We start from the raw sequence: 22,432 nt of genomic DNA, 5'->3' as shown, positions 1-22,432 counted from the left end.
CCCTTGTCTGTTCTGGTGGTTACCTATCTACTGTCTGGAGCCTGTACTCTGGGAGTGCCCACCTCTTCAAAAGTCTCATCTATAATATCTTCAGCTTCCCAAATGATCCTGAGTACGTGCAACTCTAGCTCCAGCTCCATGATCCTGCCAGTCAGGCACTGAAGTTGGGTGCACTTCCTGCAGATGTAGTCATTAGGGAGACTGTCAGGTATTCCGAATTCTCACATCTGACAGGAGGAGCATTCCATCTTGACTACTCTATACGCTTATAAAAAAGAAAAAAATGCTTACCTCTTCTTAACTGCTTCCGCCTGTTCACGCTAAAGCCTGTCAAGCCAAAGCCTTCCCACTCTTATTACTGGCTCACTACAAATGCTGCTCCACTTCAGGCTACAGTCGTTCCTCAGTAACCGCGGGGAATTGGTTCCAGGACCCTCCGCAGATACCAAAATCCACGGATGCGCAAGTCCCTTATATAAAATGGCGTAGTATTTGCATATAACCTACACACATCCTCCCGTATACTTCAAAACATCTCTAGATTACTTATAATACCTAATACAATATAAATGCTATGTAAGTAGTTGTTATACTGTATTGTTTAGAGTAGTGGTCGCCAGTCGATCACGATCGACCGGTTGATCTTTGAAACTTTCCCAGTAGATCCTGGAAAAAAAAAGAAAAATAAATGCATACACAACATTATGCCTGGTAAACCTTTTGATGCGAAAGCAAATTTTACCCCTAAGGCGTATATGTGAGTCGTTTTTAACCCACACTTGGTTGTTTTCCCTGGTTATTGTGTTTCTCTCTTTCCACTGCCCAGCGTCGTGCGTTATATGTGCTGACATCATGTGACTATTCCTGCTGCCTGTGAAATTTCCATGGAACGTGGGAGAGCTTCGTTTATCTTAAACATAAACGAATAGACGGGCAAACTGTTCAATGGCGAAAGAAAACAACATGTGTGGGTAAAAATGACTCACTTATGCATTCATGACTTATCTAAAATTTGATCTTTCTTTCTTTTTAAATCTTTTTATTGAGTAAGTATACAAAAAAGGTAAGCCATATAAACATTAATACAATGTTAAAGTATAATAAAATTCCAAAAGATAACAATACCAAAAAGAAAATACTACAATGTAATTTAAGCATAAGAAACCAAGATAACATAATAGTTTACTAAATTTTATATATATCAATGGAAAAAAAGAAAAAAAAAACCCCCAAAAAAAAACCCACCGTGCAACTAACTGAAAGCAAGGCAAAGCAATGGGCTAACTTGAAACCAGACAGAGTTAAACTTAAAATCACGTCCTCAATCCCGACCTCCATTAAAACAGTGAAAAAAAAAACAAGAAGGGTAAATATTACATTAAATGAAAATATCGAATAAAAGGTCCCCAAATCTGTTCAAATTTAAATGAAGAATCATAAAGGTTACTTCTAATTTTCTCCAAATTCAAACATAAAATCGTCTGAGAAAACCAAAAAAAGGTAGTTGGGCATTAAGCTCTTTCCAATGTTGTAAAATACATCTTTTCGCCATTAAAGTAAGAAATGCGATCATTCTACGGGCTGAAGGGGAAAGATTACTAGAAATTTTACGTAGTCCAAAGATAGCAGTAATAAGGTGAGGAGAGATATCTATATTTAATACCTTAGAAATAATATTGAAAATATCTCTCCAAAAAGTTTCCAAAGTAGGGCAAGACCAAAACATATGAGTTAAAGAGGCTATCTGCCCCGAACATCTATCACAGAAAGGATTAATATGCGAGTAAAAACGCGCTAACTTATCTTTGGACATATGTGCTCTATGAACCACTTTAAATTGAATTAGGGAATGTTTAGCACAAATAGAGGAAGTATTAACTAATTGTAAAATCTGCCCCCAATCATCCACAGAAATGGTAAGCCCCAATTCCTGTTCCCAATCTACCCTAATCTTATCAAATGGAGCTTTCCTAAGTTTCATAATAATATTATAAATCATAGCCGATGCACCTTTCTGACATGGATTAAGGTTAATTATCGAATCTAAAATATATATAGGAGGGAGCATTGGAAAGGAAGAAAGTATAGTACTTAGGAAATTTCTAACTTGTAAATATCTAAAAAAATGTATTCTTGATAAGTTATATTTATTAGATAATTGTTCAAAAGACATAAGGGAACCATCTAAAAATAAATCCAAAAACCGTAAAATACCCTTAGTCTTCCAAGTTTGAAAAGCGCGATCCGTAAAAGAGGGAGGAAAAAATATGTTACCTAAAATAGGAATCGCTAACCCGAATTGATTAAGATCAAAAAATTTTCTGAATTGAAACCAAATGCGCAAAGCATATTTAACTATCGGGTTAGAGACCTGCTTAAGGCGTTTCGAATCAAAAGGAAGAGAGGAACCTAAAATAGAACCAAGTGTATAACCCTGAACAGATTGTAATTCCAATGCTACCCATTTAGGAATAGATAGTATGTCCCGGTCAAGTAACCAAAATTTCATATGTCGAATATTAATAGCCCAATAATAAAATCTAAAATTAGGTAATGCTAAACCTCCATCTCTCTTAGCTTTCTGTAAATGTATTTTACCCAGTCTCGGATTCTTATTCTGCCAAATAAATGAAGAAATTTTAGAGTCAACTTTATCAAAAAAAGATTTAGGAACGAAAATTGGTAATGCCTGAAACACATATAAAAATTTTGGCAAAAAAAACATCTTAACTGCATTAATACGACCAATCAAAGTTAAATATAAGGGAAACCATTTAGATGAAAGTTGAGTAATATGGTCTATTAATGGTAAAAAGTTAGTCTTAAATAAATCTTTATGTTTACAAGTAATTTTAATCCCAAGATATGAAAAGTAATTATTAATCAATTTAAATGGAAATTTATAATATAAGGGAAGATGTTTATTAATCGAAAAAAGTTCACTCTTACTAAGATTTAATTTATAACCTGAGAAAAGACCAAATTGTGCTAATAACTCTAAAACAGCAGGAATGGATCTCTCAGGATTAGAAATATATAAAAGTAAATCATCAGCATAGAGTGATAATTTATGGGACTTTAATCCCCGAGTTATCCCAGTAATATTTGAAGATTCTCGAATAGCAATTGCAAGAGGTTCTAATGCAATATCAAATAATAGGGGACTAAGAGGACAGCCTTGTCGAGTACCACGAAAGAGAGGAAAAAAAGGTGAATTTAAAGAGTTAGTACGAACCGAGGCTACAGGGGAGTAATATAACAGTTTAATCCAGGATATAAATTTCAAGCTAAAATTAAACATTTCAAGCACCTTAAATAAATAAGGCCATTCTACTCTATCAAAAGCTTTCTCGGCATCTAAAGAAATAACACACTCAGGAACATTTTGTGAGGGAGTATAAACGATATTTAACAATGTACGAATATTATAAAAAGAGTAACGACCTTTAATAAAACCCGTTTGGTCTTCCGAAATAATAGAAGGAAGTACTTTTTCTAGTCTATTTGCTAATAACTTAGAAAAAACTTTAGAATCAACATTTAATAAAGATATTGGTCTATAAGATGCACATTGAGCAGGGTCTTTATCCTTCTTTAGTATTAAAGAAATTGATGCTCTATTAAAAGATTCCGGAAGTTTACCAAGTTTCAAAGAAGCCTCAAAAACCTTATAGAGCCAAGGAATCAATAAAGAAGCAAAACATTTATAAAATTCAACCGTAAATCCATCAGGGCCAGGAGCTTTCCCCAGATTCATAGAAAAAATAACATTCTTAATCTCATCCATTGTAATGGAAGTATCTAATAAAGAAGACATATCCCGTGAAATCTGAGGGAAGTCTAACTTATTTAAAAAATCATTCATATATTTAGAATCTCGAGGAGACTCTGATTGATATAAAGAAGAATAAAAATCACAAAAGGTTTGATTAATCCCCACATGATCCAATATCAATCGATCATTTTGGTTATAAATCTGATTGATTTGAGATTTAACATAATTAGATTTCAATTGATTAGCCAGCAGCTTGCCAATTTTATCACTGTGAACATAAAAATCACTTCTTGTTTTCTTTAATTGGTTTACAATCGAGGACGAGAGTAGTAAACTGTGTTCCATTTGAAGTTCAGTTCTTTGTTTGTATAGCTCCTCAGAAGGAGCCATAACATATTTCTTATCAATTTCTTTAATCTTGTCCACAATTGCCTAAAATTTGATCAACATTAATCGGTTTTGACTCTATTATGCTGCTATTTATATTATGTAAGTTATGCAAAAATTCGATCAGTTGTACTGCTCTTTCTTTCTTTCGAATTTTTTGCCTTTGATAGTGTGAATTCATGTTTAGCATTTCAGATTGTGTGCTAGTAATTAGCATTAATTTTAGTTTTTACTGAAAAGTTAGTGCCTCTCTCTCTCTTTTGATTTAACTGTAGTAATTTTTTCAGCGTAGCTTGTGCAGCATCAAAGTGACCAATTAGATTAGATAGAAGTACAGACTGTCGCAAACATCAATATATGGCATTTGCTGGTGATAACCTGCAAGGTAGCTAGCTAGCATGGTGGAGGCTCCTCAAAAGAAGGCTAAAATGTACAAATTCCATCCAGAATGGGAAGAGGAATTTCTATCTACCTTGGTGAAAGACAAGTGTGTATGTATGTTGTGCCACCAAACACAAGCACTGACTAAAAGAGGGAATCTGGAGCGGCACCACAACACCAACCACCAGAAATTTAAAGACACCTACCCGCCGAAGAGCGCAATTCATGCCTGGAAAGTTGGGGAGCTGGAATCGGGGTTGAAGGCCCAGCTATCGTTTTTCACAAAACATGCTGCTCAAAATAAGGCTGCTATTGAAGCATCATTTCATGTAAGTTACCTTTTGGCTAAACACAAGAAGCCTTTTACAGATGGTGATTTATTCAAGGAAGCAATGGCCATTACTGCAGAGACTGTTTTTAATGACTTTAAAAACAAAAACGACATCAAAACCGCAATACATAATATACCGCTTGGCCCTGCAACAGTGACAAGGAGGGTGGAGTTACTGTCAGAGGATGTGGATCAACAAGTGTTAAAGGACTTGTCATTCTGTGAATATTTTTCACTGCAGTTCAATAAATCCCTGGATGTAATGCAAACAGCTCAGCTTGTTGTATTTGTCAGAATGGCTTTCCAGGATTTTACAACAAAGGAGGACTCTTCATTCTTTTGCACTTAAAGGAGAGAACGAGAGGTGAGGATATTTACAATGAGTTTTTAAAAAGATGTCCATGAAAATGACATCCCCATTCATAAACTGGTGGCAATTACTACTGATGGCACCTCAGCAATGCACGGTGTGTGCGTTGCTTTTATAGCACCGTGCTGTAATGACCCTGATTTTCCTGACTTCCTGAATTATCACTGTGTGATTCATCAGCAGGCCTTGGCTGGGAAGGTTGTGGATTTTTCTCATGTAATGACACTGGTGGTCAAACTGATAAACTTGATTCGAGCAAAAGCGCTTCAGCACAGCTTATTCAAGGTGTTATTGGATGAGCTCGATGCCACTTACGGAGACATACTTCTTCATGCTGATGTCGGTGGCTGAGTCACGGGAAAGTGCTGCAACGATTTGTTGACTTGCTGCCTGAGATAAAGACTTTTCTGTCGACAAGAAACGAGGAGCACGAGGAACTGTCAGACAATGCATGGCTGCTGGATTTAGGGTTTCTGACAGACCTAACGGCTAAATTAAACACACTTAACAACGAGCTCATGGGAAAAGACAGACACCTGCCCCACCTGTTAAGTGCAGTAAATGCGTTTAAGGCCAAGCTCGGTATTTGGATTTCAAATTTAAAGAACAGGAGGCTGACACACTTTCCCAACTTGGAGAAAATGTTACAGGCCGTCAAGGGAAAAAATGCTTTTCGCCCTGAGCAGTTCTGTGCATACCTAGACAAACTGGCAATAGAGTTTGATCGGCGTTTTGGGGAGTTAAATGTCATGAAAGATATTGCTGTATTTATTTCTGCTGATCGATATAGAACAGATAGCAGCCAAATTCCAACAAATATTTGGTGTGCCAAGTGATATTGAAATGGAAATAATTGATTTGCAAAATGACATCGAGCTTAAAGCAAGATCAAGGGACGGTGACTTTTGGGGGCTTGTCAGCAGGGAGAAGTTTCCTCATCTCACCACATGTGCACTAAAAGTCAGTGCCTACTTTGGGTCAACTTATCTGTGTGAACTTGCATTTTCACAGATGAAAATTATTAAATCTAAGTACAGGAGCTGTCTTACTGATAGACACCTCACAAACTGTCTCAGACTGGCTGTCTGTAGTAATGAGCCAAATTTCAGGGAATTAGCAGAAAGTATTCAGCCCCAGTCATCACACTGAGTGCAACAGTCAATTTTTATTCATTTATTTTTCGTGTTGAAATAAAATTAAATAATGAAACTTAGAATTAAAGGTATGAAGTATTGTAATATTCTTAAAGACAGCTATGGCCTGTTTGATATGCTAGTTACAGTGTTTTCTTGGTTGAATTAATTTGAAAGTTTGACAAAAGCATTTTATGTAATTCAAATACAATTAGCCCAAATAAAAGACCTCAAGTTGGAAGTACAATCTGAGCTGTTTTTTCTGTAAACGATTTAGTAGGTCGATCTTGTCTTTCACTAAGGCTGAGGTAGAGGGTCTTGGGCTTAAAAAGGTTGGAGACCACTAGTTTAGGGAATAATGACAAGAAAATAAAGTCTGTACATGTTCAGTACAGACGCAACCATCATAGCTCTTCTGGGAACGCTGACGCTGCCTCGGTATCAGCGGATGCCGATTCTCCGGTGATCCCCAAGTTAATAATGCTCAAACGAGTGCTGGAGAGAGATTGAGGATCTGTGAAATGGCGGGAAGCTACAGTAGGGTATGCCTACACATCACTTCATTCACATGGATTCAGTGTAGTGCTCTGCACGCGGCAAATTCAAGTTTTGCTTTATGGAACTTCCTGGAAATTTTTTATAGAATGTTTTCAATCCGCGGTTGGTTGAATCTGCGGATGTGGAACTCGCGGTTATGGAGGGCTGACTGTACTTTTTATTTGTAGCTGGGTTTGGACCTCTGATGTCGACACCTACTGCACTAGCCTTGTATTCACTCTCCAAACTTCGATAGGCCTCTGAGGCTGTCACTTACCGTGCCTGCGCAGCCCAAAAAGTTTATAAACTACAACATTTTCTTTCTTTATATACCATTTTACAGATTTGACAGAAACCTCTGAAATGAGAGAGAATTTTCAGCGCCAGTTACAGGAAATAATGTCTGCGACAAGAGTGGAGAAATCGATTGGACACCGTGCAGCCGCGTCAAGGGGAATTCTGGAATACTCCCCTTCAGTTGATGGTGCCCTTCGTGCAGGGCGTAGCAGAGCACTGGAATCCCTCAGGTCTCTTTAAATGGTGTTCTTTGCAAAGAAGTTATGGAATGTTTTGGTATAGTTTTGATAAGTGCCTTGTAGACATAATGCTCATTTTTAATGGTTATAATGTGGATACACGTGCCTACACTGCTCAAATAATGCAATGTGTTTGGTCTGAGAATTAGTTTGCGTGTCTCAAATGCATTTTTAAACTTCTGTGTTTCATTTTTATTTTTATTTGCAGTTCAGCTACATTATTGAATTCCAGTTTTATTGGTTGATCTAATGAGAATTCAGTGGCTTAGAATTTGTATTCAGTTTTACTCATTCTGCTATAGGATGGATGCCATTAAATTGGAAAGAGTGTTGAGATTTACAAGGATGTTGCCATGAGTCAAGGGACAGAAGTGTAGAAAATTATGAGGAGCATAGATAGGTATTCTCTTTACCAGGGTTGGGGAATCAAGAATTAAAGGACATAAGTTTTGGGGTGAGGGGGCAAGATTTATTAGAACCCTGAAAGGCAACATTTTTACCCAGAGGATAGTCCATATATGAATGACTGCCAAAGGAAGTGTTTTCCTTCACATCTAAAAGCCAATTAGACAGGTGCATGGGTAGGAAAGATTACGAGGGACTCACTTCGATAGAAATCTTGGTTATCATGGACCATTTGAGCTAAAGAGCCTGTTATTGTTATTCTCTTTACAGTTTCCTGCTGAAAATAATACAATATTTATTTGAAAATATTAGAGCCATCAATTTATAAACACAAATGTTCCACTTGCATCTGCACATTCAGTACACTGGAAACAGTGCAGAATATGTGTAGGAAGATGTTGTTAGGACTCGAGGGACTGAGTTATAGAGGGAGGTCGAACAGGCTAGGACTCGAAGTGTAGAAGAACATATGGAGGTGTATAAAATCATGAGATGTATAGATGGGTGAATGCATGCAGTCTATTCTTCAGGACTGGACAATCAAGAGCTGGGTTTAAGGTAAGAGCCGAGAGATTTAACAGGAATCTGAGAAGAAGCTTTTTCACCCAAAGTGTGGTCCTTGTACTGAATGAGCTGTCTGAAGAATTGGTTGAAGCAGGTATATTAACAACATTTAGAAGACACTTGGACAGATACCAGAATAGGAACAGTTAAAGGGGATATGGGTGAAATGTGAGTAAATAGGATTAGCTTAGATGGACATCTTGATTGATGTAGACTGGGCCAAAAAGCTTGTTTTCATGCAATTTGACTCTGATTCAATGATTCTCATATCCTGATCTTTAGGTGCTCACATCCAGCTGTAATGGACATCAATACGGAACCATCACAAAATGAGCAGATTATTTGGGATGATCCTACAGCTAGGGAAGAGAGAGCCAAGCTGGCTAACAATATGCAATGGCCTAGCAGCCCTTCTCAATACTCCGAGCAGTTCCAGAAGAACACAGAGCAGGTGGAGGAGCAAAATACAGGACACAGAGAATCTTTAACTGATTCAGAAATGGCTGCAATTGGTACTTTAAACTATTTTTCCTGCACCTTAAAAGTTATTGTTTACTCAATTTTTAGAATTCATATAAGTGTGTTTCTGGATAATATTTTCCATCTGTTGTCCTGTCTTTGTCATGCTAAAACAGCAGAAACAATGAGCTGCTAGACTTCGTAAGATATTTAAAATTTCAAGTGGCCTTCTGTGATATTTGATTCTTACATAAATGCCATATTAGAAACGTCTTAAGGCTTTGATTTGTGTATAAGAACATGTTTAGTAAGGAGGGAAGGAAAGGCAATTTATTTGTAACTATTCATTAAACTTTATTCGCAGTTTTCCAAGATTTCCACAAAATCTATTGGAATGAATGATGCCAATACAGAGAAATTTCAAATAATTCATCTATTTCAAGCAGTCTGTTTATGAATTTTTAAATTCTTCTTCAAATCTGAATGAATATGCCACAGTTGGCACCAACTTCATCGAGACCTTTAAGGATGAGTGTGTGCCTTCGAGAACATACTGGACATACCCAAACCAAAAGCCATGGATGAACTAGGAGATAAGCAGTTGGCTGAGGGTTAGATCAGCCATGGCATTCAAAACCGATCATCTTGAGCTGAAAAGCTATTCTAATTGAAGAGACTGAATCTGATGCATGCGAGTTCTGCAGGGTTTGCATACCATTGCTTCCTACAAGGTGGAATCTAAAATCATGAATAGCTGTGATGCCTCACCCCCGCCCCCCCCCCCCGATAAGCTCAAAGCCTTTCAAAGGCTTTCAGAGGGAGAATAAAGTATACCTGTGCGAGTCCCTGCAGTATCTGATGACCCTGTGATCTCTGTCTTGGTGTCCGATGTCAGGACATCTTTCAAGAGGGTATCAGGCCTCAATGGTGTACCTGGTAGGGCATTGAAAACCTGTGCCAACCATCTGGTGGAAGTACTAAAGAACAGCTTCAAACTCTCATTGTTGCAGTCAGTGGTTCCCACTTACTTCAAAGGGGCCACAATTATACATGTGCCCAAGAAGAGCAGAGTGAGCTGCCTCAATGACTATCACCTATTTGTACTCGCTTCTACTGTAGTGAAGTGCTTTGAGAAGTTGGTCATAGCCAAAATCAACTACTGCCTAAACGAGGTCCTAGACCCGTCACAATTTGCCTATTGCCACAAAAGTTCTATAGTGGATGCAGTCTCACTAGCTGTCAACTTGGCCTTGGATTACCTGGACAATAGCAATACCTACGTCATGCTTCTGTTTATTGTTTCCATCTCGGTATTCAACACCTTCATACCCTCAGTACTAATCAACAATCTCCAAAACCCAGGTCTCTTTACCTCCCTCTATAACTGGACCCTTGACTCCCTCATTGGGAGACCACAGTCAGTGTGAACAAAGGAGAGTCAGTGGATGTTGTTTACTTGAATTTTCAGAAGGCTGTTGACAAGGTGATGCAAAGGATGCTACTTAACAAGCTAAGAGCCTATGGTATAACTGGAAAGATACTAGCATAGATAGATTGGCTGAATGGCAGGTGGCAAAGAGTGGGAATAAAGAGGGCCTTTTCTGGTTGTCTGCTGGTTACTGTTGGTGCTCTGCAGGGGTCTCTGTTGGGACCACTTAGAAACCATAGAAACTACAGCACAGAAACAGGCCTTTTGGCCCTTCTTGGCTGTGCTGAACCATTTTCTGCCTAGTCCCACTGACCTGTACACGGACCATATCCCTCCATACACCTCCCATCCATGTATCTGTCCAATTTATTCTTAAATGTTAAAAAAGAACCCGCATTTACCACCTCGTCTGGCAGCTCATTCCATACTCCCACCACTCTCTGTGTGAAGAAGCCCCCCCAATGTTCCCTTTAAACTTTCCCCCCTCACCCTTAACCCATGTCCTCTTTTTTTTTCTCCCCTTGCCTCAGTGGAAAAAGCCTGCTTGCATTCACTCTATCTATACCCATCATAATTTTATATACCTCTATCAAATCTCCTCTCATTCTTCTACGCTCCAGGGAATAAAGTCCTAACCTATTCAACCTTTCTCTGTAACTGAGTTTTTCAAGTCCCGGCAACATCCTTGTAAACCTTCTCTGCACTCTTTCAACCTTATTTATATCCTTCCTGTAATTTGGTGACCAAAACTGAACACAATACTCCAGATTCAGCCTCACCAATGCCTTATACAACCTCATCATAACATTCCAGCTCTTATACTCAATACCTTGATTAATAAAGGCCAATGTATCAAAAGCTCTCTTTACGACCCTATCTACCTGTGACGCCACTTATAGGGAATTTTGTATCTCAATTCCCAGATCCCTCTGTTCCACTGCACTCCTCAGTGCCTTACCATTAACCTTGGTTTGTCCTTCCAACGTACAATACCTCACACTTGTCTGTATTAAACTCCATCTGCCATTTTTCAGCCCATTTTTCCAGCTGGTCCAAGTCCCTCTGCAGGCTCTGAAAACCTTCCTCACTGTCTACTACACCTCCAATCTTTGTATCATCAGCAAATTTGCTGATCCAATTTACCACATTATCATCCAGATCATTGATATAGATGACAAATAACAATGGACCCAGCACTGATATCTGTGGCACACCACTAGTCACAGGCCTCCACTCGGAGAAGCAGTTCTCTACTACCACTCTTTGGCTTCTTCCATTGAGCCAATGTCTAATCCAATTTACCACCTCTCCATGTATACCTAGCGACTGAATTTTCCTAACTAATCTCCCATGCGGGACGTTGTCAAAGGCCTTACTGAAGTCCATGTAGACAATATCCACTGCCTTCCCTTCATCCACTTTCCTGGTAACCTCCTCGAAAAACTCCAATAGATTGGTCAAACATGACCTACCACGCACAAAGCCATGTTGACTCTCCCTAATAAGTCCCTGTCTATCCAAATGCTTGTAGATTCTGTCTCTTAATACTCCCTCCAATAACTTACCTACTACCGACGTTAAATTTACTGGCCTATAATTTCCCGGATTACTTTTCGATCCTTTTTTAAACAACAGAACAACATGAGCCACTCTCCAATCCTCCGGCACCTCACCTGTAGACAGCGACATTTTAAATATTTCTGCCAGGGCCCCTGCAATTTCAACACTAGTCTCCTTCAAGGTCCGAGAAAACACCCTGTCAGGTCCCGAGGATTTATCCACTTCAATTTTCCTCAAGACAGCAAGGACCTCCTCCTTTTCGATCTGTACAGTTTCCATGATCTCACTACTTGTTTCCCTTAATTCCATAGACTTCATGCCAGTTTCCTTAGTAAATACAGACACAAAAAACCTGTTTAAGATCTCCCCCATTTCCTTTGGTTCCGCACATAGCCGACCACTCTGATCTTCAAGAGGACCAATTTTATCCCTTATAATCCTTTTGCTCTTAATATACCTGTAAAAGCTCTTCGGATTATCCTTCACTTTGACTGCCAAGGCAACCTCATGTCTTCTTTTAGCCCTCCTGATTTTTTTCTTAAGTATTTTCTTCACTTCTTCACTTCTTCATTTCTTCTCAACATTGTATATTAATGCTTTGGATGATGAAGTTGATGGCCTTGTAGCCAAGATTGCGGTTAACACAAAGATAGGTGGAGAGGCAGGTGGTGTTAAGGATGCAGGGAATCTACAGAAGGACTTTTGGCAAAACAGTGGCAGATAGAATATAGTGTAGGGAAGTGTGGTGGTGCCGTACCCCACCCCCTTAGTTCAGCTACTTACAATGCAGTCCTAACATCTCTACCCCAGAGTCTCCACAACAGTTTACACCTCCATTCATGCAAAGTTAAGACTAATGACCCCTACCTCTACGACTGTTAATGACCCTCATGTGATTGCTATACCTTTAAACATCTCACAGAGCATATAAGCTGGAAGCTACCCACCATGGATCAGAAGAAGCCTCTCTGATGAGTGGCAAAATATCTTGGAGACAACACAGCAAGTCCAATTGCCTTAACTTATTACTGCTTGGTATGATTGTATATATTTTTTACAATTTGATGAAGTCTTTGATATTGACTCTGCTTATGTTGCAGAAATTCCACATGAAGTTGTAGCAGCAAACTGTGACACTTCAATGAAAGATGATCACCTCACCCCTACACCTCAAGCACCCAGTATTGCTTTTCCACTAGCAAAACCTCTGGTGGCACCACAGCCTAAAGAACAGGTTTGGAAATACTCAGAATTTATTGTAACAAGGAAGTGATTTGTAAGTGAGGAGTATTAACATGATGCTCATGCGAATCATCTGACCACAAGTACATTATTTTTTCCCAAGGTTTTTGAATCCTAACCAAATTTAGTTTTAATCTTAACATTCTGCTTTTACAAAGACTTTAAAGAATCAGTAAAAACACACTTCTGAATTGTTTCTGCTCTTATTCGAGCAAAAGGTGTGCTAAGATTTTATTTTGTATTTCAGTCTAGTGTTTATGTTCACTTTTTTCATAATCTAGTCTTCAGACATTCTTTTATTTCTCAGTGTCTCAGTAGGTGCTGAGCCTCAACAGTCATAAAGCCATGACATCTAATATCTCAGTCCAGAGATTTCAAATTCTCTGGACTGAGATGAAGAAAATGTCTTGCTGTGTCTGTGGTTCCAAGTAGCTCACTACCATATTAATAACTTATACTTTTATTATGCCTTGAATATACAGTGGATTCCAGTTAATTGGGACACATTGGGACCAGTACATTTTGGCCCAATTAAGTGGCTGCCCCAATTAGCCAAAGTTTCATGGAAATATAGTGGATTCTAGTAAACTGAGCCATCGGTTAATTGGCTCAGTCACTTATTTGGGACAACTCTTAAAGAACAAAAACTAATTGAGAAAATCGATGGGATCCCCTTTCTTGGGACACAATGCTGCTTAATTGGGACAAGGGACTGTTGCTGAACAGTTTCTAACTAGTATCAGTTGCAAGCACTTGTGTGGCCATTAGATATTATACTGTGCTTCGTGCGAACAGTTTTTAAATAGTATCAGTTGCATGTGTTTGTCCTAAAAAGCAGTGATTTTTGTCACTGATAGTTGGTGAGAAATAAGCAATAAGAGTTCAGAACTGTTGTGCTCACTGCAATTTCAAGCTTTCAGACTTGGAGATGCCAGAAGCGGCTGGGCGTGAAATGGAAATGACTTCACTACTTCCAACAAGTTAGGAACTACGAAGAATTTGAAGGTGTCGACAATCATCTTGAATGTTACAATGAAAGTGAAGATTTGGAGGATTCAGTTGCAGGCAACTCCCTAGGTGTCTGCGCTAATTTTGTTCATTTACAGTCAGAGGAACATGGCACTGCACAACAGATGAATTCTTTCTTTGATAACTATTTGGAATTAATCCAGTTTTATAGTACTGTAGAGGTATTAGTAGTGTTCTAATTTGTTCTGTATTTTATTTGAATACATAACTTGTTACTTGGTTTGTTTTTTTTATTTCCACAAAACTTCATCATTTAGGGTAGCCACTTAATTGTGCCAAAATATATTGGTCCCAGTGTGCCTTTGTTAACTGGAACCTCAACATTATCATCATTATATGCTGTGTCATGTGATATGGTTGATCATTGTCTTCCATCTGTCCTTTGACTCCTTTCACGCTGTTGTTCTTATTCTCTTCTCTATCCATGACCACAATTGTTCTTGGCAATTTTTTTTCTACAGACGTGGTTTGCCACCGTCTGGGCAGTATTGTTACACAATGGGTAACTCTAGCCATTATCACTACTCTTCAGAGATTGTTTGCTTGTTGTCAATGGTTGCATAACCAGGACTTGTGATATGCACCAGCTGCTCACTCTACCAGCTCCCATGGCTTCACATGACCCTGATTAGGGGACTAACTAGATGCTACACATTGCCCAAGAGTGACCTGGTTAGCGGAGGGAAGGAGGATCTTGCACCTCCTTTGGTAGAGGCATGTCTACACCCCACCACCCAACCAGAATCTACTGTAGTTAAAAAGGTATTTAAAAAAAAGACAATTTACTGTTTAACAGTAACGAATTATGTATTTAAATGAAATACAGAACAAATGTGAACATTACCAATATTACTTCAGTACTATAAAACTGTATTGGTTCCTAATAGTTATTGATGGAGAAATTTTTCCAATATATGCTACCGTGTTCTTTTCATTGATTATAAACAAGCAAAATCAGCGCAGACACCTAGTGCAGGTAATGAGCTGTCTTCCTGCATGAAGTAGTGTCGTAATTCATCAATAAGTTTCCTGGCCCAAGCACACGCAACTGGCGCTATTTAAAAACTGTTCACTCTAAGCACAATGTGCTGTCTAACAGCCACACAAGTGCATGCAACTGAGGCTAGATAGAAACTGTTCAGCAAGAGCGTCCTGCCCCAATTAAGCAGCATAATGTCCCAGATAGACGGAAGACAATCCTGGCTATTTTCTCGATTAGTGTTTTTTCTTTAAAAGTTGTCCTAAATAAGCAGCTTTCCCGGTTAATCAATGGCTCAATTAATCAGAATCCGCTATAGTAAAAGTACACTGCTTGGGAATCTTATGAAAAAAAATGACCTGAGTTATGTTGGGGAACATTGATCAACAAGAAGAATTTTAAGGATAAGGATCAGATCTAAAGAGGAAAGAAGTGTTTAAGTGGAGTTGGTTAAAGAAGGAATTGTAGGGTTTATGCCATAGTAGACAACCATCAGTGATGCATTGATTCAAATATTACTCTGATATCTCAAAGTATTGCACAGATGCAGGAGATTTACATATATCGTAAATGACAGAAGCATTTGAAAAGCATGATTTTAAAATTTGCCTGTGGCTCTCCCAAAAGCCAGTCAAGGCTGGGAAGCGTAGGGGATAGGAGATTCGAAATTGATGCAAGATCAAATGCAAGTTGGAATAACTAATTCTTGAAAAATGTAAGGGATAGATGTGAGTTTCAGTGTCATATGAACTGAGGCAGAGTTGAGGGACATTATGGAGGTGGAAATAGACAGCTTCAACATTGACACAGATATTTGAGAAGTTTCTCTCAGAGACGGAGGCTGCAAACACTCTGATTCAGCTAGAGATGATATCAAGAGAATGAATGCAGTTGGTGAGGAATGGAATTCTTACCAGTGTTATTGGTAAAACTTTCAGGTTGCTATTGGTGAGAATAAAGAGCCTCCTGTTAAGCGGAGATTCCAGTTATCATCACTGAACCCTCAGGAACGGATTGACTACTGCCATCTGATCGAGCAGCTAGGTATGGTATTTTTTTAATTTGTGCAATATCTTAAGAAAATATTCTTCTACCACAGTATTCATAATGCTACTTTAATGTGCTGTGTTACTGCGCTATTTTATTGTCCTCCCACTTCTCCCTATCTCTGACCCCTCCCTTGACACTACATCTCTGACAAACCCCTGGGTCTCCCTTTTTCTGGCGACCTCCTTGCCACTCTCTAACTCTGACCCCTCCCCCACCTCCACATCTGCCAATCATCCCCAGTTTCGGTACTATTTCCAAAAATGCTACATTCCTGGTATCAGAGCATAGTTCATGAGATCTCTGCAAGTTTTTCCTTTCCATGTGGAACAGTACTGTATTTGAGGACTGATGAGTGATATATAAAGGTAGAACTCATGCCACTTTTTGTCAAACCCAGATTCTGCAGTTTGTTTTCACCACTTTACTGAATTTCTTTTTTGCCGTCAAATATTCCCAAGTTTCTGTTCTTTCTATTTCTTCTACATAGTACTGTTCAGTTGGTGTTTTCTTTCCAAATGTATCTTTTAATGCTTCATTGTGATAAATATTATTTTTGTTTCCATTCATCATCCTGAAGTCTGCTACAGTCCTCCTCACAAGGTTACACGTTCAAGTTTTGTGTTTCTGCAATATTCAAAAAGTTGCCTTCTAACCCTAAATACAATATAAACAATCAAAAGGAGCTGTACTCCCCTGGGAAACCACTTTCTATAATGGAAGGAGGGGTGGGGAGAGTATAAACACTTACCACTACTCTGCTTCTTGACATGGTTAGTTTAATGCTCAAACACTTTAATAACCAGCTTTGAATGTTAACTGTTATGTAGGGCTTTTCAAATGGTTTCTGAATAACAGTTTACTCAGCCACGTTTTTTCCCATCCACCCATGATCCCATGTGTTTGTCTTTAAAAATGCCTATTATTTGTCATTTATGAACTCGTGTTCTTCCCAAGTTGCAATTAATTTTCTCTCTGTTAATGCATTTTATAAAACCTTCTGTCACCACTTAGGTGTCTAACCTCCTGTCTTTGTTCTGTTCCCTTGTTTTTTAAATAGATGTTAACAAATATAACAGCTAATTCCTGCTTAACACCCTGAAGTGAGGCATTTTTGCACCTGATAGCTTTTCTACTTTTAAGTGCTAGTGACCTTCTATGAATTGTGTACTTTCATTCCCCTCAGCTTTTCCTGTGCCAGCATTACAGTCAGACAGCTCAGAAACAGGACCCAGCACAGAATTCATGCCAACCATGCCATTTTATTTGCCAAACATTCCCACTAGATTCTACCCCTCACCTGTACATGATTTAGTGACCAATTACCCTACCAGCCTGCAGGTACTGGGGTGTGGGATAGTGTTTAATGCTGTCCATTTCTGGGCTTTCCCCCTCAAAACTTCCATTATCAGCTGTCTTAAAAAAGCCCATCCTTAACTTGCTCTAAACACTTCATCACCAATTGACCCTTTTATGCGTAGCTTCTCAAGTTCATCTGTCTGCAGCCTCACTTCTTCTTGCTGAAATCCCTATAATACAGTGCCGACCTTTATCCTGTTGTGATTTGCTTTCCCTCTTTCCTCTTTAACTCTTCAGCTACCATTGACAACTCCATTCCACTTTCCTTCCATGCCCCTTTTCTGCAGTCTAATTTTGCATCCGATTTTGACATTGTATATTCCAGTTTAGTTACAACATGGGAGCATACACGTGCAGTGGCATAGTGGTTAGCATAGCACTATTGCAGTGCCAGAGATCTTCATTCGAGCTTCAGTTCCCACTGCTGTCTGTAAGGAATTTGTATGTTTTCCCCATGACCGCGCAGGTTTCCTTCAGGTGCCCCAATTTCCCCTCACGTTCGAAAGACTTGCAGGTTAGTGTTAGTGATTTGTGGGCATGCTTTGTTGGCGCTGGAAGTGCGGTGACAATTGCAAGCTTCCCAGCACAATTCCTGCTGATTTGATTTGATACAAGTGATGCATTTCACTGTATATTTTAATGTACTTATGACAAATAAAGCTAATCTTTATTTTTGAGGGATTCCAAATCTTCATTCTCCATTCAATCTTTTAGCACTCACATGCTATGTAACATTGAAGCAGCATTCAGGCAGATGCAAATGATCACAATAAGATTTAATATCACTGACTTACTGATGTGAAAATTGTCAAATATGTAAAAATACAATTAAAAGACGTAAAAATTAATATAAATTACGATATAGTACAGGAAAAGGAATAACTAATTAGTAGAGTTCACTTGTTCATCGACTGTTCCGAAACCTGATGGCTGAGGGGAGAATAGAAGATCAAGTTATTACATAAATGGTGAAATATTGCAGTATGCTGTTGTGCAGAGGGCCTGGAGTACTGTTGCATGATCCACAAAATGTTGGTTTGCAAGTGTAACGGGTTATCAAGAAGGCAAATGGGATATTGACCTTCATTGCTAGCAGGGAGTTTATGCTGCAGCCGTACAGGGTACTGGTGAGACCACATCTGGAGTGCGGTTCTGATCTCCTCAAGGTTTCGGGGAGAAGGTGGAGATGAGAACGAAATGTCAGAGTAGTGAATCTGTGGAACTCTCTGTCCAAGGAAGCAGTAGAGGCTGCCTCATTAAATAGTGTATTTAAGACCAATAGATTTTTGCATAATATGGGAATTCAAGATTATGGGGAAAAGGCTGATGCTCCACTGTCATATGATGAGGGTACTGTCTTTGTTAGAGGGCTTTATCTTCTAGGTAGATTTAAAGGATTCAATAGTATTATTTAGATGTGGAGCAGAGAAGTTCTGGCTCATGCCCTGGCCAATGTTAATCTCTAAACCAAGCACATCATTTTCACATTGTTGTTTTGTGGGAGCTTGCTGTGTGCAAATTGGTTGCCTTATATTCAGTATTGCACTAGTGGTACATCTACTAAAGAGCTCCATTAATGAATAATTAAAGGATTAAGCAGAACTAGGGGAAATATTGCACTATCAAACTTTAAAGTAAAAGTTGTCATCTGTTTATTCAGGTTTAAGTCTGAAGTAACATTTTATAAAGATGCTAAATGGAATGCAGTGAAGGTTTAATGGAATGTTTCCACGGATGAGGGATTTCAGCTATAGTTTTGGACCGGAGCAGCTGGGCTGGTTCTTATGAAACGAGGAAGGTTACAAGGATATGGGACAAATGGGACTAGCTTAGACTGGCATATTGTTCAGCATGGACAAGTTGGGCTGATGAATCTGTGTCCATGTTGCATTATTCTATGATTCTAAGGAAAGAGTAGAAGTTTGGTGCAGGTGCACAAGATGCAGCTGGCTAGGGTGGGGTAAAGAGAAAGAGCCTGTTCCATTAAGGACCAGGAGAGGCAGAATCAAAGTGACGGACAAAAGCCACACTGGAGATGTGAAATAGTCTTCCTATGCAGTGGTTACAGCCTGAAACTAACTACTGAAAGATTCACAGAAATAGTTAACGGGCCTTTTAATGGGGAATTGGGTGGGCACGTGATTGAAGATGATTTACAGGGAAAGCAATAGGTTCCCAGGCTAGTTCGAAAAGAGCCAAATGTAATCTCAAGACCAAAAGGCCCCCATTGCTGTAACAATTCAATGATTTTACTTTGTGTCAATTCTATAAGTAAACATTCGAGGCTCTGTAAACTGATGATATATGAAAAAGAGTGCATGCCAACCAAATTATTCGTTAAAGGAGATATCAAGATAATAAATGTTATTAACTAACATTCTTGTAAATCTTTGGTAATGGTAAATCCAATTCATACTGAATCTTCTAAAATCACAATACTTTGGGTGCTCAGTACTACACAGAATCTACATCACAGACACATCTGTCCTCACCATTGGTAGTATTTACAGAGGTCGCTGCTTCAAGAAGGCAGCTTCTATCATCAAAGATCCTCACTGTCCTAGCCGTAACACCTTTTGACAGGTACCATCGAGCAAGAAATACAGAAATCTGAGGTGTCACACCCCCAGCTTTATAATAGCTACTTCCCTGCAATATTCAGTTCTTGAGCCATCTGGCAAACCTTAATCACTGTAATTTAACAATACTGTGATTACTTTGCACTGATTAACTTTCTTTGTTCTAATTGTGTTCTTTCTGGTAAAGGTTTTGTATGGTTTACGTTTAACTTGTGTTTTTCTTGTGAATGCTGCTTATTTGATACAATGTGAGTATAATGCTACTGCAAGCAATTTTCTCATTGACCTGTGTATGGATGTACTCATGCATACGACAATAAGCACAACTTTGGCTGAAAATATGACATAAAACAGGGAATGGTGGCAATAAATAGACTAGGCAGCATCTGTGGAGAGAGAAAGAGAGCTAACTTTTTAGGTCATTGACCTTTAATCAGATAACATTATGTTTATGCACATTTAAGGATGCTGGGTTACTGTGGCATAAAATGAACCTACCAATCACTAACAGTGAATAAATCTTCAAATGCAATGACTCAAGGAAGGTGCGGATTTTACTTGTTTTTAGGTGCAGTGGTACTTGACAGACAGTGTTTTGATCCATCCTGTACACACATCATTGTCGGACAGCCGTTGCGCAATGAAAAATATTTGGCTTCTATGGCAGCTGGGAAATGGGTTCTTCATCGATCCTATTTAGAGGCATGCAGAACTGCTGGCAGATTTATCCAGGTTATGTATCCATCTCAAGCATTTGTCTCATTCAGATAATAAACTTATTTTTGAGGCTTTTACTTCTAATTCTTTTGTACATGCCACTAATTAAAGTTATACTGAAGATGTATAAAAGAGATTACAGTTCCAAGATGTACTTTGCCCTAACACTGAGACACCTTTCCTGTTAATGTTCTGCTTCTCTGTACAGCTTGCAACAGTACTAGCATTCTGTTGATAGATCAGATCATAACTACAGTAGGTAGACCTTATGGTTAATGTTTGCTTTTGATTCGGAGAGAATTTTGTTCGACGTTTTTTAATTTAATTGTTGATATAGTTATTTTTTTATTTTGGATACTTGTATTGATATTTTAAAGCGTTCATATTTTTATATCTAAGATTTTTTGAACTTTGGAATGTAACCTTTGGAACTAATGAAAAACAGTCTTTTAATTTATGTGTTTCCACTTGATGTTCCTTCATAGATCGAGGCACGTATGTCAGGGGTCCCCAACCTTTTTTGCACTGCGGACCGGTTTAATATTGACAATATTCTTGCGGACCCGGGGGGGGGGGGGGGGGGGGGGGAATGCCGGTGTGGTAGGGTGTTAATCACGACCGGTATATAGGTGATAAGTCAACTATAAGTCACTTATAAGTGGCTAATACACTCAATTTCGTTTCTAAAGGGATTTATCTAACGAATTTAATATTAAATACACAGCGCATATTTTCCTTGCACGGATATAGTGATAAGTCAATTATAACAGTGGTCCCAAAACTCCGGGCCGTGGATCAATTCATTGCCGCGAAGAATGCAGCGCTACAGCGGTGGCCGGAATGCACACAGCACATCTTTAAGAAAAAAGCCAAAATAAACAAGCTAATTGATTAGATGCTGCCCGGCACATAAATGTTGGCCCAAATCAGAGGCGACACAATCGGCAATACTTCGCGGCCTAGAGGTTGGGGACCACTGAATTATAAGTCACTTATAAGTCAATAGCATCATAACATTTTAAGTAATGTTTGGATATTAAACACACAGCGCATATTTTCCTTGTATGAACATATAAAATCATTGCAACACACCAATATTGCTGATTCAGTGGGAGCCCTGGGCTTGTTTTCCTGCAACAAGACGGTCCTATCGAGGGGTGATGGGAGACAGTGATCTCGAAGGGGGTTCCTTATGTCCAGTCTATTCCGCAAATTAGTTTTCATTGCAGAAAACTCCGCTTCACAGCGATATGATGTTGGAAATGGAAGCAACGTTTTCAGTGCTTTTGTGGCTATCTCAGGATATTCAGCCTTGACTGAATGCCGGCAGAGATGTTATGTCAAACATACCTTTCAGCCCATCATCATATGCAAGCTCGAGGAGTTGATCTTCTTCCCGCGCTGACGTGGATGATTCACTGGGGACATTCACAAATGGGTCACGGATCCATTCCTTTGCACGTCTTGGATCATTTGCGTTTTGGGTGCGTTAAAAGTTCAACAGTGGGTGTGACGGAATGAGGAAAGGTGCCGCTGACTCATATCGTTTCATATCGCCAAATCATATCGTTTCCTCGCGGCCCAGTAGCACATGCTTTGCGGCCCAGTACCGG

The 22,432-nt window shown here is 39.0% G+C and overlaps 1 protein-coding gene across 2 annotated transcripts in view; it reads left to right on the top strand.

Annotated features, from left to right (window-relative positions):
* topbp1 (DNA topoisomerase II binding protein 1) overlaps positions 1 to 22,432 on the top strand; it is a 127,020-nt gene that overhangs the window by 89,465 nt on the left and 15,123 nt on the right. For both annotated transcript variants that reach the window (XM_063069992.1, XM_063069993.1), the window contains exons 20-24: positions 7,258 to 7,441; positions 8,702 to 8,931; positions 12,968 to 13,101; positions 16,056 to 16,161; positions 20,671 to 20,834. In XM_063069992.1, the coding sequence (XP_062926062.1) occupies positions 7,258 to 7,441; positions 8,702 to 8,931; positions 12,968 to 13,101; positions 16,056 to 16,161; positions 20,671 to 20,834 (818 nt within the window). The remainder of the gene's footprint in view (positions 1 to 7,257; positions 7,442 to 8,701; positions 8,932 to 12,967; positions 13,102 to 16,055; positions 16,162 to 20,670; positions 20,835 to 22,432) is intronic.

The sequence above is a fragment of the Mobula hypostoma genome, chromosome 17 (genome assembly GCF_963921235.1).
Source record: "Mobula hypostoma chromosome 17, sMobHyp1.1, whole genome shotgun sequence".
Classification (NCBI taxonomy): Eukaryota; Metazoa; Chordata; class Chondrichthyes; order Myliobatiformes; family Myliobatidae; genus Mobula; species Mobula hypostoma.
This window is presented reverse-complemented; position numbering and strand designations above follow the sequence as displayed.